This window comes from Peromyscus californicus, unplaced genomic scaffold (genome assembly GCF_007827085.1).
Source record: "Peromyscus californicus insignis strain IS unplaced genomic scaffold, ASM782708v3 Scaffold_6__1_contigs__length_162567912, whole genome shotgun sequence".
Taxonomy (NCBI): domain Eukaryota; kingdom Metazoa; phylum Chordata; class Mammalia; order Rodentia; family Cricetidae; genus Peromyscus; species Peromyscus californicus.
This window is the reverse complement of record NW_026294584.1, coordinates 121,541,618-121,560,285: the sequence shown is the minus strand read 5'-3', so window position 1 is coordinate 121,560,285 and position 18,668 is coordinate 121,541,618. Positions and strand designations below refer to the sequence as shown.

Genomic DNA, 18,668 nt, shown 5'->3' with positions numbered 1-18,668 from the left:
ATATCCTACTAAATTTTTCACTAAAACCCTAAGGCATATTTATATTAACACACAATTTGTGTTATTCCTAACAAGTGGAAGGAATGTATAAAGAAGGTCCAGTTGACAGAGATGGGGTGTCATGTTTAACCATATCCATATTAAATACCTCGGCCTTATAGTTTCTAGACTTCCAGATCTATCATGTGATTGACCTTTTTTTTTTAAAGCTTTTGTCTGTGTGACCAGTTTTATTATAGCTCTGTTAATCTCCGTCTGACCATAACCATGAGGATAAAGAACAGAGGCCAATTTTGTTTGAACTGTGCACTCTGCTGAGTATTGCACATTTACACTTGAATTGTGGAATTTAGACATTTAATCTGCATGGCCCATTTAGCACAAGGGTCAAAGGGGTTTGCTCACACACCGGGCAGCCTGCCTTGTGCAGAGTGATCATAGTGTGACAGAAGGCTTGGAAATCATATGAAATAGCAACAGATAATGCCCCTCCATAGACAAATGAAATGATTCAAATACTAGCTGCAGAGGGATGACCGTCAGAAACAGGTATTGATTATGTGCCCTGGGGGGAAAAAAAGGACAGTTCAGTACAATGTGGGGGAAACAACTGAAAGTATTTTGTAGAAAACCAGGCATCTGAATGAGGAACCTACAGCTTTCTATTTTATTTTATATAAACATTGATATTGATATTTAGTGTTAGTTTATATTCTATTTATTGTAGTAAGATGATTAAATGTTACAGATTTTGTTATGTCCTTGGACAAATGCAATAGCTAATATACAAAAAAAATCGCTAATGTTTGGGGAGTTGTACATCTAGAACATTCTATAACTTATCCAAAGTAAGAAGGAGCATTTGTCAGAATGTACCTCAAACTGTTAGAATCCACAGACATATCATTAGCCTTTGGCTTAGGCTGCCTTTGTGAGGCCCTAGAGACTGGTATTTTGTGGTGGAATAATATTTGTATGCCCCCAATTTGACTAGAAATATTTAATTTTAAGAGTCTGTATTTCAAGTCACTATGGTTGACCACATTCTCAGTGAGAACCCAACACTAATTTTAAAAACAGGAAAATTACAGTCAAGCCTTCAAGGTTGATGTGAAATGGAGGGTGGGGAGGATGACAATCCAGTATAATAAAAAATAAATAAATAAAATAAAAATAAAAGTAAAACCTGCAAGGCAATATTACATAAAGCCTATGACATTTAGGAGTTAATTGTGGGCTGCTTGTATGGGCAATGTTCCTTGAACATGTTGGTAGCAAGGCAGGGAAGGTTTGAAAAAACGTTAACCAGGATTTTAACAGTTTACTAGATATAAAAAATAGCCACAAGCATTCTGTTTCAAGATAAAAGTTAATGGCAGCTCCCATGTTATAGGCTGGAAGAATTCAGTGCTTACCTGAGAATCAAAGTTTATTGCCTACTCTTCCAGCCACACGGAAAGGTCCTGGAAGGTCCTGCTTTGTATAGAAGGCTTGTTATCTCAGTGAAAGCTAGCTGCCCTGATGTGATCTAATTACCTGTCAGGATAGAACATCCCCCCTTTCTTTTTCCTTCAGTGAAATTACATGTGAGTGACATACAGAAGAATATGAAAAGATTAAAGAAAACAAATTTTCTTACTGTTCCTTCCTTGGGAATAGCTCTCAAGAGTGGTACACCCCATCTGGTTGTATAGGCTGGGGCTTAGTGCTTGGGAAGTTCTCTTGATTGGCTATACATAGAAAGTCTGTTGTTTAGAACCTCCCAAGACCTATTCTCTCATCTTCTAGAAGCATCATTCTGCTCTTGGGTTAATACACTGTCCCTGTGAGTGAAGGCTTGGTGTGAGCAGGTTGATCAGCTTGTGTGATCCACACTGATCAGACACTTCCTGAAGAAGTGAGGAGCACACTGAGCAGAATGACATCAAACCCGGAAACACAATTGATTTATCCTTCAAACCATACACCAAAAAGACCTGGCAAGGTTTCTGTACTCCTGAGAGTAGCTGGCTGCTGGAACTCTTCAAGGCTTGTATCTCTGGTACTTCCTGGGCTCCTGTGATGACCCTGTGAGGTGTTAATTAGTTTCTTTCTGTTTGGTCCAGTTAGGAGAGTTGTTTTTGTTCCTTTCAAACAATGGCCCCTACCCACAATAACCACAGAGGCCAACAAATTGGACAAGCTTTGGTGAAGGTGGCGCTTGCCAAACTCTTCAGTCCAGTTGACCTCAGCTAACTCAGGGCATCACTATCAGATGATAAAGCTGAGAGATGAAAAAAGTTCATCAAAGTATAACACTAGGAGCCACTGGTACTTTCCAGAGCATCCCCAAAGTAGTCCTTCCTGCTTGGTTTGCTATATAGCACACAGGCGGACAACTGAGGCAAAATGCTACTTCAAAGACCCCTTAAATCAATTCATCAATGAGTATTTATTGCAAGGCACTGTGCTAGGCACTATCGAGAGTACATGGAAGAGAAGACCAATGTCCCTGCCCTCAAGGAGCTTACAATCTAGTTGGGAAGACAAGGCATACATACAAGGAAAAGTCAGTAACAATACAGGAGTTAGGTTCAAATGCAAGATAACAGTACAAGAGATTTCCAAAAGTGGCACCCTATGAAATACCAAATGAAGGGTTGCAGCAAATTCAGAGGAAGGATGTCACAAGGACAGGCATGTGGGAAGATCTCACAGATGAGCTGGAGTGTTGGGGGTGCCCCAGGACAGTTGATATTTGGATGGGGAGAGTGAGGGGAACATTTCAAGGAGGAACAGCCATGAGACCAAAGGCACAGAGGTGAGACCAAAAGCAAGCAGTGTTCAGGGACCAAATAGGGCGCGGTGTGGCTGGATATAGGGGTAAGGGATTTAGACTAAGAAGGGCCTTACGTGCTTAACTTTATATAGAGATTTTTAAGATTTTGGATAGGGAAACAACAGATATACTTAGATCAAATATACAAAATCTTGGCTAGCCAAGAAAAAATATTCTAGTCTCAGTTTCAAGACATTGGTTACTTGATTTTGATTCTCTTTGCTTCTAAGGAGGATTTGAAATGCTGTCTTCAGGGTTGTCAATTCCAAAGTCACCTTTGGAATTGGGTCACCTAGCTTTGGGTCAGAGCTAGAGACTTTTGAGTCACCCTATGGTCCCAAGTTGTAACTAGAACAAGGGTAAGCTAACAAATTCCCTGACAGGCAGGCAGGAATAATGCTCCCAGAAGGCAAATATCTTTACAAATGACAGAATATTTATTAACAATACCTTTAAAAAAGATTACATATGCTGGATCACTGGTAGATATCATTTACACTGGGGATGGGAACTACCTGGGGGTATCAGGTGTTTTTTTTCTTCATTCATTTTATTATTTTGTTGATTTTTTGCATGTGACTTTTAAATCATATTTTAACATAGAAGTAAAGCATATCAAACTAAGAAAGGAACACAGCTGAAATACTGACAATATTTTCCCTGTTACCATCCTAATTTTCACGCAAATGGAATCCTGATGATGACTTTATTGGATGAGTACAATTAGAAGGTTGAAAAACTATGTTATGTGTAAGCAAAAATGACAAATTACAGGCAATTGTGAGCTCTTCAAGAAAGAAGAAAAAGGTGACTTTGTGTTTGAATGTGAAAAGCTTTATAGAAAATCTCATCGCCTTCTCTATTCTGCCCTTGTCAGCTTACAAAACATCCCCCATCATAACAAAGAGTTCTTTTCATGAAACTAAGGTTTTGTCGATATTGCCATCTTTCACTGTATGATTTTAAGATTTATGTAAAGCTTATAAAGCAACCAGACTAGCTACTGCAAAACAGGAGAGACATCAAGATACAATACATTTGTACTACTGTTAGTTCATAGAGTCTTATGGAAAATTCTTTGCAGCAGCTTTTTGCTAAAATAGGAAATTTTTTCAAATTGCGTATGTTATTATCATTCAAAAAGAAGGATTCTATCATTACAGTTACACATGTTATCTATAAGAAAATTTGAAATTATAAATTCATTGACAGAATTGCTTATTAAAAAACTTACATTCAAAACAGATATGCCTAAAGAGTAAAATTACCTTTTATGCCATGAAAGACTTGACTATAGTAACTTTTTGTCTATGTTACTACAGGATATGTCACATCAAATTCAATGCCTAAGATAGTGCTACTACAAAGACGATGCTCAACTGAAGTCTTACCAGACGATGCTAAGTTCAGGGGTGGGAGAATTGCACAAGGCGCCTCTTGGGCTGGGAAGTTTAGCTTTTGAGATTTGCAGTTCCTGAAACCATCTCTAGGTGTGTTGAACAACAAAATTCACAACAGGGTGGGAAAACATACCACATGTGTCAAAGGGACGCGATTCAATGCATTAACCATTCAAGGGATAATTTATATACAGCAGCCTTGAGTTACAGACCTAGTCTCCAGCTATTTTGTCACTAGATCCTTATAAAATTGTACAAGCCATTTGTAATTCATTTACTGAGATGACTTTCAAACTCTGTCCTTAAAGGAAATCGTCTCAAATCATAATTGTGTGGTTGTGTTGCCCAGAGCATTTTACAGCAGAGGAAAAAAACCAATATCTACATTATATGTTAACTTTAAAAAATTCTATAAAACACTAAATATATAATAAAAAATATGCATATAAGGACATATGTAAACTGCTTTGGTAACATCATATTACAGATGTCTTCAGTGCATTGCAGAGTTTCCAAAGAAACTTCAGACAAAGCTAAATTTGCTTTGAGGAAGTACTGTATAATGCCATTCCTAACGAAGCAAAAAACGTTTTTTTTTCCAGTAATAAGATGTACTTGAACAACAATATTACTTAGTACTGGGTGTCTTCAAAACAACTAGCTAAATGTTGCTTACATTATAAATAGCAAGTCCTTTAGATAACTTTTGTCATAAACTGGACCTGGCTGTGAGGGATATCATTATTGTGCTGATGGCTGACAGTGTACACGCATTGGAGGTAGAAGCCCCAGATCCTCTTGCATAGGAATCTGCAAAGAGAGAATAAATTCATTTAAAAGGGTCTCATCCTGTATACAAAGGAAAGAGATGCTACAGGGCTTTACCAAAACAGTATGGCTGGTTGGGTTCTACAAGAACCATACTATCTGTTTGGCCATCATCCAGCTATTTATTTTATTTTTAGTGTGTGTGTGTGTGTGTGTGTGTGTGTGTGTGTGTGTGTGTGTGTGTGTGTGTGTATGTACATGAATAAACACTTGTATGATCAGGTATGTGTGCATACATATATGCATGAATATGGAGGTGAGAGGACACTGTCAACTTCTTAGGAGGATGTCATCTACCTTGCTTTCTCAAGGCTGGGTCTCTTACTGGCCTGGAACTCATCAACGGATCTTCCTCTCTCTACCTCTCCAGGGCTAGGATTACAAGGGTGTGTGGCTGTATCTAGATTGCTTTTTAAACATGGGCTAGAGTTCATAGTCAAGTCCTCTGTTTTGCAAGGCAAGCACTTTCCTGACTGACCTTACTTTCCAGCCCTGCCTACATGATTCCCTGTCAATGATTCATTAGCATCAGTTCCATGATGACCTACCTGTGGGCTGGGGACAGATTAGGTAATATCCTGCAGACTCTTCTTCGATTTATATATATATATATAAATTGATGGTGTCCATATCCAGTGTGGTAAACACTTCAATATTACTAGCAATATGTCTGATACAGATTAATATGTTCATGGTATAACAGTATGAAAACTGATACTCCCTTTTCAATTCCACCTCTATGCTGCACCAAAGATGTAACAAACATTCAGCTTTTACAGCCCCCTCTGTGGACCAGATATTGTCAGGGTTTCATTTGTCAGATGAGGAGACTGAGCTCTCAAGAGATGAGGTAACTAACGTGGCTAAGATTGCTAGCTAAGTGAATGGCTGGATTGGGAATCAGACACATGTTAGCCTAAATATATTTCTTTTGCTCAGACAAAATAATCACATTTTAAACAAACTTTTTCATATGGGTTGTACATTTTTCATAATAAAAGCTTTCCCATTGACAGTATGGGTTTCTTTAAGGCAGTCTGATCTCTCCAACTGACAGAATGGAAGTCCCTTTTGGGGGAAGACATTCTTCTCTGCTAACACTCAGACCTTCACTATCCAGACACTATATATGTTCCTCTAATGGATAAGACCAAGAAGCATTAGTGAGGAAAAGGAAGATCTTTGCAATGATAAGAAGTTTGAAATAAGATTTAAGCAGAGTGAGATAAATAAATCCCTGTCGAGTGTTGTTGTGGCCTGCAGATGACTTCCACAGCTCACTGTATAGCTGCCTCCCTTTCAGGGACATTAGAGCCCTTGACTGGTGATAGCTAGTTCATCTATACAGCTAGTTTCCAGCCAGCCAAGGCTACTACTCAGTGAGGTGCCCCCCAAAAGAAACAAAAACAAAAAAACCCTCAAAATAAACAAAAAATACAGTTTAGTGGCATTCAAGTCCATTAGCCATATATAATATATGCCACATATATAGTATAACCATATAATATATATTAACCATATATATCATATACACATATACATACATACACAGTATACATATATATTAGTGTTTGCATAAGTATGAACTCCATCTTTGGGGCATGGCCTTTGGCCTCATTTTCCCACGGCACCCCATTCTGTTCTTGAACAAGTCAAGTACTTATTGAATCCTTCCTAAATGAAAGGCAATTCAGAGAATGGGTGAAATGACCAGGGAGCTCTTTACTCTTCTGAACTGAGAAATTTCACAGAAGTCATTAAAATTGCTTCATGGCTATGTTATCATTTCCTATCTGAAAGACATAATAACCTTTTCCTCCTCTGAAAAATAAAATGATGGACACCTAGCAGAGACTTACCTAGCACTAAAATTAGGGTCTCAATGTTGAGGCTATTACCCATGGTTTAAAATATCATCTTTCCAGTGACAGTTTGAAAGTTTAATTCCAGCCTGCATTGATCCTCTAATATCCAGACCTCAAATCTAACGGCCAAAAAATTATGTGCCTAGATATCTAATGGTGACCTGGACACCTATCTAATCTTTTCTTTATCATTATAAAATATTCCATAAACAAAAATCCAGGGAAACTAAAGAACACAATTCAGGAAGTTATGGTTCCTATAATCCTGGAAGCAGAAACAGGATTTCTACAAGTAGGAGGAAAGCTTCCTCTATATATCTAGCCCAGCCAACCAGGAGTACTTTGTAAGACCCTGCCTGACAAAACAAAGTCAAAAAAGTACAATCCATTGGCAGTGAGTATTTTCAGATGCTATGTAACCAGCACCACTCATTCTGGATGTTTTTAAATCATGCTAAATAGTACACAACTATTCATTAAACTGCCCTCCTCCACTCACCAGCTGCTGCCAATCATCATTCTGATGTTTTTACTCTATGAATTTTTGCTTTTATTAAAATAAATAAAATCATACAACAAAATTAGTATGCTGTTGAGATATTTATAAATATGATACTTAAAAACAGAGCAGAATGCATTTCCCCAGAAAGGCTACTTTCACATACTATTTAACAATATTTTAAATGGAGACAATTAAATATATATAGTCATATGTGTTTTGCATGTAGATTACATATACTCAATCAAAACAAATCATGTTAACTTAAAAATGTTTCCAACTCAAGACTGAATTGCACTAGTTCACTAGGGATAAAATACCACATCCTTATTAAGAACTTCTTGGGCAGGAGATGGTGCTGTACGTCTTTAATCCCTTTCATCCTAGCACTGGGGAGACAGAGGCAGGTGGATCTCAGTGAGTTCAAGGCCAGCCTGGTCTACATAGCAAGTTCCAGACTAGTCATGCAACATAGTGAGACCATGTCTAAAAGAACAACAATCACAACAACAAAACCTTTTTGTCTACTCTTTCTAACTATTCATTAACTTTGGGAGCCATAATTTGGGGATTATGTACTTGTGAGCTAAATGGATCAATATAAAACAACCCTCTGTGATTTATGTGGGACAGCCTTCATATACTATTTTGGTTGGTCACTGACTAAATCCATGAAAACTGGGCAAAGAGGGTTTTTTTGTTTATTTGTTTGTTTGGTTGGTTGGTTTGGTTTGTATGAAGTTTCTTGCAATCAGAAAACATTAGTGATGGGAGGAAGGAGGCTCCTGTCAGTCATCTTACTTATGACTCATTCTTTTCAAGCTCAATTTCTTTGAGCTTTGGGTCATCTGGGAGAATGCCACAGTAGGCAGGGTGAAAGGGTGAGAACAGCATTCTTACTTGATATCTTTGGGATTCGGATTTGCTCGCTGCTGCTGCCGTCTCCTCCATCGCTGAATGGCTTGATCTCTATGATGTAATCTTCATCAAAAGGTAAAGAAAGCTCCACAGATGTTTTATTTGTTTCAATGACGGATGTGCTGCTTTGTCTGTTCCATCTGTACAAGACCTGCTCATAGAGAAAGAGCAGGTGTCATCTGCTTTTCGAACTGATGCCCAAGGATGTGGTGTTTGTTCCTTTCTATCTCTGGGTATCAGCTAAATGCAAGGTGATGGAAGTGCTCTGACTGCCTGCTCACACAGAAAAGGGTCATTTATGGTGAGGGTCATGTCTGCTGCTACCATGTTATGGAGGGAAGAGTTGAAAGGAAACTTCAAATGGGAAAGGAGAGCAGCATGCATGGCTATTCCTTCAGATGGGTAAGCTTACATACATTGAAATAGAGAAGTCTAAATAAGGATGCCAAGTTAGTGATACACCAGGAGTCTTGGCATCAGAATAGATTTGGCTCTATGTGACCATGGGTCACTGACTTCATCTCACTGTTCTTCAATTCCTTCCACTGTAAAATGGGGGCAGTAACAGCCACCTTTCAAGATTTCATGAAGACTGAATGCAGTGAGGACTGGCTTAAAGGATGCATTAAGCATGCTCCAGTGAGTATAGAGGCAACACAAAATAGATTCATTTTCATTTTTTCTTCTTTTTCTTTTTTTGGGGAATGGGGATTTCAAGGGAGGGAGGGGTGGACCTGGGAGGCCTGGGAAGTGAGTGTGATTGGGATGCATGATGGGAAATTCCCTAATTATCAATAAACATATGTTGGAAAAAAATAAAAGTTTATCTATGTAGGCTTAAATAAAACAAGCTGTGCACACACAGTAGGAGTTCTAGCATAAGAGACACCCAGAAGGTTGTTATTATCAAGAAATTTCTTGAAAGAGGACATTTCTACACACATAGATGGCTTCTGAATGGCAAGAGCAGTGAGCTCTCCACTTTCCCTCCCACTGGGACCCCTTTTAAGGGTCACATAGAAGAGGCAATCAGTGACAATCTGGAAGTGTGGTGGTTCTGAACAGTTTCACTCACGCACCTTTGTTTTCCTTCCTGGGCCTCTTAGATGCTGCATTTGGATTGTAATTTATCAAACGAGGTGGCAGGCTAGCTTTACTGAAAACACACTTGCTTGGGTCTCTGATGGAGCTCAACCCAGTGGGGAACAAAATATAAAGGAGTGAAAACATGTACCTGCTATTGTGTGCCCAGCAACAACCATGAGGATAACTACCATGTAGGTCCTGACTCTTGTAAGTAACTTGTCAGTATCACCACAATTCCACAACGCAGGTATTATTATGCCTTTTCACAGATGAGGACACTGAGGCACAGGGTCCTCACACTATGGAGAATAAGTAGCAGGAAGCTGATTCCTAAGCCTATAGTCATAAATCAAATAGCCTACCATCTCTAGCTTCCCACAGGAAAAAAAAAATATGGACCTAAATGACACCAGTGGTCCTCAGCCTTGGATGCTTTGGGACACTAACTGGTGCTCTAAAGCTGTACTTCTCAGCAGAGGTGGGAGGTTGGGGCCACAATTTTGCCCTGCCTCAGAATAATCAGGCAAGATACTTAAAGTGTCATCTGTTCAGGCCATCCCTGGAGTTTGCAGTTGCCGAGGTCAGAGCGGAGGCCTGAACTTTTGCCTCTCTTCTAAGTTCTCTACCTACACCAATCTTGCTAGACCAGGGATCCCAGTCTGAGAATCATAGGACTAGCTTGTGTTTCCCTAAGACCCCTGTAAATATTGATCTACGGAGGTCAGAGACATATGGTCAGTCTTCTATTACAAGACAGAAGCAAACATGAGTAAAATTCACAAGATTTCCTTAACATAGTTTAGATCCCATTTGTTCCTTGGCATTTTATCACTTTAATTTATAGCCCTCTAATACAAGGTGGAAAACACAATTTCCTTAAGGTGAAAAGATTCACACACACACACACCCCCACTCTGAAGCATCAGCTGTGCCAGGCTTGGCATCCCTTTGCTAATGATCAAGCGCCAATAAATCCTCAGCCACCGCTTCTCATCCCAGCCCTTCAGGAGAATGGGCTGGCTGATGGGATGCAAGGTCACATCTGGCTCAGAGGAACAAATTGCTTCTTTGATTTACTTCTGGTACTTGCAAGAGCTCAGAGAATCCAACCAGTTTCAAGTATAAATCCAAAAGAAACATTTCCAAGGAAAAAGTAGGCTTTTTTTTTTTTTTTTCCTAATCAACCCTGTTTATCAGTCTTGTAATAGTGGAGACTTCAGTGGCACCTAAATAAAGGCCAGCAAAAGCTTTATTTACACCAAACCCTTGGTACAGCTGATTGACACAGAGGCTGTGCTTGTATCTGATACAATACAGGCAGGAAGCAAGAGAGGATTCCTGAGAACAGTGATAACAACAGCCAACACTGACTCCTTTTGCTTCTCCAGTGTCTGAACACTTCTACTTCTAAAGGTTTATGTAGATCATCTCCCTAGCTATGCCTGCTTACTATTTTGACATCAAAGACAGCAACCGTGAGACCTGGAGATAGTAGACAATTGCTGCGGTCCTGTGGCAAGTAAGCCATTGACCTCGTGTTTAAACCTAAGTGGTCTAACGCCGGAGCCTGGATTATTCTTATCAATTTGGCTTCCTTCGCTAGGTCAAGTTGCTTTTCCTTCCTTGTCTCTGTCTTCATATGAGCAAAACAAGGGGATTAGACAGTGAACTTAAAAGGGGTGGGGGTGGGGTAAGAACACGTGGCTCAGCAGGTGAAGGAGCCTGCCACCAAGCCTGATGACCTTGATTAGATCTCCAGGATCCACATGGTGAAAGAAGAAAACTACTGAAGTCCTCTGACCTCCACAGGCATGCTGAATACAAGTGGGTACAAGTACACACAAACCCCCCCCCACACACACACACACATACAAATAAATAAAATGTAAAAAGTTAAGTCAGAGAACATGTAGCCTGAGGGTCATATACGGCTAGCATGTATTATTTGTTTGGCCACATTAATGCTTGATTTTGTTTTTTAAATGCCAACCTTTATGAACTAAGAAATTATGCATGAAGGTTTATAGTTACTGTTGAAAGATATGGCCACCAGTGGTTGCTATGGTTTGAATGTTTATCTGCTCTAAAATTCCTGCTAAAAGTTAATTGCTCCTGTAACAATTTTTAAAGGTGGGACATAGTGGCTTATGCTTACAACCCTATTATTAAGGATGCCGAGGCAGGAGGATTACTGTGAATTTAGGCCAGCTTAGCTAGACAGTGAATTCCAGATCAGCTTTGGCTATAGAGTTAGACCCTGTCTCAAAAAAAAAAAAAAAAAAAAAAAAAGTGGGACATTTAAGAAGTGATTTGATTCAGGTAAGATGTGCCTGGTCTATGAGAGCCCCACTCTCATGGTGGGATATGTGCTGTTGTAGGAGTCCTGTCCCCTTATAGCGGGTCTCTGTCCCTTGTCTTCTGTTGCATAATGACAGAGAAAGAAGACTGTCCTTGTTAGCCAACACTTTGGTGTTGAAATTCCCAGGCTCCAGAAATACATTTCTGTTCATCATAAACTACCACACCTCGGTTACTCTCTTCCAATATCACACACACACACATAGACAGACACTGGTGTATCCTGCTCCTTGGCAACAAGTGGAGCTAAAAAGCCACCACTTCTGGACAGTCACAAAGTCTGTTGCTATAGTCACCAATGTTTCACATTCTGTTACACTGGTGTGCGTCCACCTCTCGACCTTCACCTTCTGTCCACATACTTGTCCAGAGAGCTGCCTGCGCGTTTCCCTCTTCCTTTCAAGGCCCAGCTGAGCTACAACCCTGGAGTGGCTTTCCTTGGCCTTTATGTACAATGGCACGTGTCTCCCGATTGCCCCTGGGCTCTTTCTGGGCTTCTCACCCTCATGCCTCTTTCTTTGCAAGGCTTTATTTTCACCCGCTGTGTCTGCTGATTGCAGCCAGGCAAAATAAACAAGTGGCTAAGGGGCAGAATCAGATTCCACACTGCTATGTCCAGATCACAGGGTTAGAAATTCCAGAGATATTATTTTGGCACATTTCCGTGTGTTTAAAGTGAGGGTTAATAAACGCAATAGATTCTAAGAATTTCTTCTTTAAGGGGTTATAGAGGGAAAGGTAGTTAAGAACCTTGGACAGATTTCTAGAGTATTTGTTGTATGGGCTCAGTCAGCTTAATTTACTTATTTGTGTGGGCAGTTTATTTTGCCAGTCTGAAACCAGGTATCATTCCTTTAAATCTGATTTTAGGTCTCAGGATATCCGTATATCCATAAATGAGCTCAAGGTGGACTACAGAAGGATTTCTGGAGGTTAGATAAAAGCCAGAAGTCCTCAGGAACTCGTGAAACCAGATCCCATCTGTCAGAAGTAGTCATTTTCCTTACCTCTGGTAGAAGGGGCATATGGCTACCTGTGGCACCTATCAGCATATCACAGCCCATGCTGGCCTCCAGGCTCCCTCAGTATTGCAAATACCTGTTATAAATTTCAAAGTCCAGGCTAGCATCCAGGCCCTTTGCTCCCCCCAGTTACTCATCCTTCTCACAGTCCTCATGATTATACAGTCCACTCCACACATTCTCTCTATCTCAGTGGTTCTTGGCCTGCGGGTTGCAACCCCACAGAGGTCACGCATCTGATAGCCTACATATCAGATATTTCCATTATGATTCATCACAGTAGCAAAGTCACAGTTATGAAGTAGCAATGAAATACTTTTACGATGGGGGTCACCGCACCATGAGGAACTAACTGTATTAAAGGGTCATAGTATCAGGACGGTTGAGAACCATGGCTCTGTCTCTTGCTTGCTTCATGCTCCTTCCCTCCCCATGCTCTTTCTCGATCTCTTGCTGTCTTGTGAGCTCCCTTATTCTCTCCCACTCTCTCCTTCCCCAGACCCGGCCATATCTAGTCTGCTTCTTCCTCTCTGTACTCATCCAGATGCCTCCAGATATTCTCTCTCTCTTTTAAACCTTCTTTCTAATATTGGCTCAGTCATGTCCGCGGTCTCTTTACTGCACCACCTCAAGTACACTGATGTCATAAGTAACTTAAAATATAATCTGGGCCTCAAATGTTCTAAAGTCCATTTCTAATTGAGACTATCCTACCTCAACAGGAATTGAATGGACCCAGACAACAAAAATCACAATGTAAGCCCCCTTACTGTAAAATCTTCAGTATATAGGAAGGAATATGAATTTAAGGTGCAACTGTGATATAAGCAAGAGCCTTTTGTAATGAGACAAGTTCCCTATCAAAGATCATCTCTGCCAGAGCTAAGAGATCCACATTTTACTTTTATAACTCCAGCACTAAAAGTGACCTCAGTCTGTGATATCATGGGAGGGACCAGTTATACATTTATATTCTTAAACATTCACATGTTTATAGAGCACTCAGTATAGATTTCCTTGGGAAATTCACATGTTTATAGAGCACTCAGTGAGATTTCCTTGGGATCCAACTGAGGTAGAGGAAGTCTAACTCCTTCAGCTGCATCCTTGAAAGGAGAGATGTTGAGCTGGAAATCAAGGACTCAGAAAGTGTCATTTCATGGTTTCACCTTGCCACTCTGTCTTTCTTCCACCTTCATGACCTGTGGTTTCCATAGCATTGTGCACACCTGACTCCCATCTGTGGGTGATACCTCCTTCATGCACCCTCCTGTCACAGAGGGGCTACTCTGTATTCTCAGAGCTTACCTCCAAAATATTTAAACAGTATGTCTAATGTCATAAAACATGACCTCATTTGAGTTCAGCTCATGTCAGGCAGATCAGAGCCTTTTGAAGGTCCAGCTCCACTAGACAAAACACCATCTTTTGGCCGTGTGTGTATGTGTGTGTGTGTGTGTGTGTGTGTGTGTGTGTGTGTGTGTGTGTGCTCATTTTCTCTTCAAAGAGAGGCCAGCATTTACAGGAACTGGTAAACAACATTTTCCGCCTATTTTCTTCCAGAGAAAGCTATCTATAGAAACAAGAGCAGGAATGAGAGTGATATTAGACAGTTAGTATTGTTGATTTTACACACACACACACACACACACTGAGATAACAATAAAGTCAAGCTGCCAAAAGCAAAAGGTAAGGGCTGTTTTGCTTTGTTGGGATGTTGTAGAGTCCCAGTCCCAGGGTCTTTAACAGTTTCTGATGTAGGTTGTATGAACCTGAAGTTTACACAGAGTTGTGGCTTGTGCAAGTGCTCCCCAGAGGGATTGTATACGTTAAGGGCTTGGTCTCCAGCCTGTAGTGTTACTGGAAGATGGTGGAACCTACAAGGGGTGGACTTTGTGACTGCTCTTGCAGGAGACTGCAGAATGGAATCTCTCTCTCTCTCTCTCTCTCTCTCTCTCTCTCTCTCTCTCTCTCTCTCTCTCTCTCTCTCTTGCTTCTTGCTCACCATATACCACAGCTCCCTGCCATGATACATATTGCCTTGCTAGAGGTCCAAAAGCAGCAGTTAACCAATCATGGGTTGAAATTGCAAGTGTGAACCAAATTCAACCTTTCTTTTCTTTTCCAAGCTGATTATCTCAGTTATTTGTTAGAGAAATGAAAAACTGGCTTGCCCAGATGTGTCTAAATCCTGAAAAGTTAACACAGAGCACATATAAAATTTAGATGAATCTGCTTTAGAGCAGATTCCTGAAAAGGCCAGAGGAGTGACTTCAGGGAAGAGGGAGAAAATGGAGCATCTGCTGCAAGGCAGACTCCCTTCCTGCTAATAGCAGGATTAGGTGTCCTTGCAAAAAGAAATTACCCACTTTGTATCCTTTTACTTCTGACTCATTATCCAGGGCCTTCACTTGATCCCAGTTCAGGATAATTTTGGAGTCCGATGAATTCCATATGATGTTTCCGGGGGGTTGGCTTGGTGCTATAAAAAAAAAAATTAAGATAGACGAAGTCACAGATTATTAAATCTCAATGGATTCTGAGGAATGTCTCCTTACTAGAATTCTAGAGTAGAGGCAATTTAATGGGCGATTGCACTAATATGTGTCTTCAAGGTCACTGAAATCTGACGAGATACAGCATTGCAAATGGAAAAAGATTCAGTTGGTCGCCTACCATTTATAGCTAAAAGAAGTAGTCCTTCCCAGTGAGGAGAAAAACATTTATCTTTCTGTCCTCTGGAGCAATGAATTTGGCATGGTATTCTGAAAGGTTCAGTTAAAATGCTAAGGTGCATTTGAATCCATGTAATGATACCAATTAGTATGCAAATGATCCCTGGGAGGTGGGGATAGGTAATGAACTTGGAGTAGGTTTGATAAATCCCCAAAATATTTCTGAGCAACTCTGTCCTTACGTGGCTTTCTGGTCGTGACATTGACTGTCGCACTGGAGGGTCCTGTCCCAGCTGAGTTATATGCCTTCACAGCTAAGTGATACAGTGCACTTCCTTTCAAGTTGGTGATTTTTGTGGATGTCTGATTTCCAACTGTTCGTATTTTTCTAGCATTTTCTTCCTTGTCATCATGTCTCCAATATTTTACCTGTAAAAATAAAAAGAAAGGCCTTGGAAATCATATTCACTGGGGATATTTCCATTGTCATCAGGTAATAATATTTTATGCAAGTCCTTATGATAGAGTTAAATTTCTATATTAATTCATGGACAGAGCTTTTAGAACAAGGAAATTCACATGATCTGCAAAATTATCCACAGTAAGAAAATCTTTTTCTTCTTATTTTTCCACTGACATGGACAGTCTGGTGAACCACAAAGGCTATTTCTCCTATTTTCCCCAAATTTGGTTTGAGTCCAGGTGATTCTGGGTATGTAAAACTGAAAAAAAATCTTTTTAAAGATTCTATTTTTTAACTGAAAAAAATGATTTTTAAAGATTCTAGTTTTTAAAATTCTCTCTCTCTCTCTTTGTGTGTGTGTGTGTGTGTGTGTGTGTGTGTGTGTGTGTGTGTGTGTGTGTGTGTGTGAGAGAGAGAGAGAGAGAGAGAGAGAGAGAGAGAGAGAGAGAGAGAGAGAGAGAATGTGTACATGTGAATGCAGGTAACCAGAGGCCAGAAGAGTGCATGCATCAAATCCCTTGCAGTTTGACTTATGCACAGTTGTTTAGTTGCCCAACATGGATACTGGAAACTGAACTCGGATCCTGTGCAAGAGCAATAAACTCTTGACTTTAGAAGCCATTTCTCTCTCCCCGTCGGCATATCATATTTAAGCTCATTTTGCCAACTATATTGTAAATCTTTAGGTTTACAAACACACACATGAAAATATAATATTAAACGCGAGCATAAATATAGATAAAGGGCAGTCTCCTGGTAGATTCTTCAGTGCTTCTATTAATGGTATGGTAGAACCAGGTCTCTGGGACAGACACCTGTGTAGGATGGTATAGGTCTTCTCCCATCAGTGAGTATGTCTTTGAGGTCTCACTGAGAGATACAGATCAAGTGCACATGTCTCGAGCTTACCTCATAACCTTGAATCCGCCCTCTATTCTTCCCAATGGGGGAGGCCCAGAAAACTTCAATATCTGTGGCAGAAAGACTCCTGGCAAAGATACTGGCTGGTGGCTTGGTGGGTTCTGCAAAGGAATTCAGAACATTACTACTCAGTCAGCTTCACTAGAACAAGCTTCTAGAAACGTGGTTTGAAGGCAGAAAGAAGCCACACACAACATCACCCCAAAGTAAATCAATTACCATGTTCAGGGTGGTGGTTAGGAAAGAGGCACTTCTGAAGTCTTACATACATCTACCCTCAGGTAAGTGGAACTAAAAAGACCCAAGACCAAGTTTAGCAGCAAGTTTTCACCGTCAGCAATTCTTTCAAGTAGATCTTTCTTAATTAAGTTAAGTAATAGTCCCAGTTGCTCGATTGTGAAAACAAGAGAGAAAGAAACAAGAGCAGTTAACTGAATTGATTACGATTTAAGGAAGCTGGGTAGTGGTTCAGTTCTGCAAGGTACTCACTCTTTAGAATCCGAGGCAAGTCATCTACAGTCTCTGGGGCTCAGTATCCCAGGATGCCAATGGGAGACTGAACCAACAGTTTCTCAAATTCTAGTTATTTTTGCCAGACTTTTCCAAGAGTTATACACCATTTGTATATGCAGTTCTTCTCTCAATACTCCACCTTACTGAAAAACCTAGTTCAGCCATGACTTAAATAATAACATTCACAAAATCTTACCTCCGGTAGATTTGTACTTTTTAAAATGCAGCTCAAATCATTACATTAGGTATTTGATATTTTTAAAAGTTCACTAGGGACCCACGACTGCTGTACAAGAACACCATCCTCATTCTCTTAAGCGCCCTGCAACATGCTATAATACAGCTCCTTTTAAAACTAAAGCATTCATCTGGTATAACTTAATGCCAATTTGAATACTACTCTATGTTGCACACTCCAGGAAATACTGGACATGGAGATCTCTATTTGCACATAACAATATAAGACTCTGCTTATGTGTTAATTCAGAATTTTTAAATTGCCACTTGATACACAGGGAAAAACATATGACCCATCCTCAGGAAACACTTTCCTTCATGAGAACATAAACTTTAAATATGTTGTAATGAACATCGTAATAGAGAAATATGCCGATTCTATAAATATTATGGCTATAAATGATACCCAAGAAAGAAGGCATAAACAAAAATTACACCACATTGCAGGCCTAGGGAACCATAGAAAACCTTGGTTGTTCAAAGTGAGGCCAGAAGGATGAGTAGGTATTTACCATGTGATTAGACAGAGAACAAGAAATGCTAAAGCACATGCAAGGGGGTCAAAGATTAGGTTTGAATAGTTTCCAGTCTTTTGCATGTGGCTGTAGTATGTAGTATGCAGGGGGAGAGCTGTGAGAGTTGGCAAAGAGGCAGGGGAGAGGCCACCGAAGGCTGCTGCCTCTATAGGAATTATTTCTCTGAAGAAATGAAGAATGTGTTGTTTCTTTTCTGACTCCAAACCAATGTCTCAACTTTCAAATGTTGCCATCTGATTTAATCCTGAATTATCATCTTTAAAACAACAGTGGTGAGCCTAAGCACACCAAGGACTGTGTGAGAGGCATTTTGAGTGCAAGGACCTCTCCAGAGAAGTAATAATGTGTGAGAACCCTTGAACACCAGGACAGTGTGAATGGCAATGCTCGCAATCAAGCTGCTTCGGGATCTCCTCTCCTAAGAAGTCAGAGTCAGGGCAAATGGCTTAAGAACACAGTGATGAGAGAGAATGAAACATTCCACCTTCATATTTACTGAAAAGCATAAAATATGATTCTTTTAAAAATA

General features: G+C 40.1%; 1 protein-coding gene across 7 annotated transcripts in view; it reads right to left on the bottom strand.

Moving 5' to 3' along the window:
- Positions 1 to 2,412: 2,412 nt before the first annotated feature.
- LOC128099428 (contactin-4) overlaps positions 2,413 to 18,668 on the bottom strand; it is a 1,007,148-nt gene continuing 990,892 nt past the window's right edge. For all 7 annotated transcript variants that reach the window (XM_052721339.1, XM_052721341.1, XM_052721340.1 and 4 more), the window contains 5 exons: positions 16,842 to 16,954; positions 15,712 to 15,898; positions 15,164 to 15,276; positions 8,311 to 8,479; positions 2,413 to 5,028 (listed from right to left, as the gene is read on the bottom strand). In XM_052721339.1, the coding sequence (XP_052577299.1) occupies positions 4,928 to 5,028; positions 8,311 to 8,479; positions 15,164 to 15,276; positions 15,712 to 15,898; positions 16,842 to 16,954 (683 nt within the window). In that variant the 3' untranslated portion in view covers positions 2,413 to 4,927. The remainder of the gene's footprint in view (positions 5,029 to 8,310; positions 8,480 to 15,163; positions 15,277 to 15,711; positions 15,899 to 16,841; positions 16,955 to 18,668) is intronic.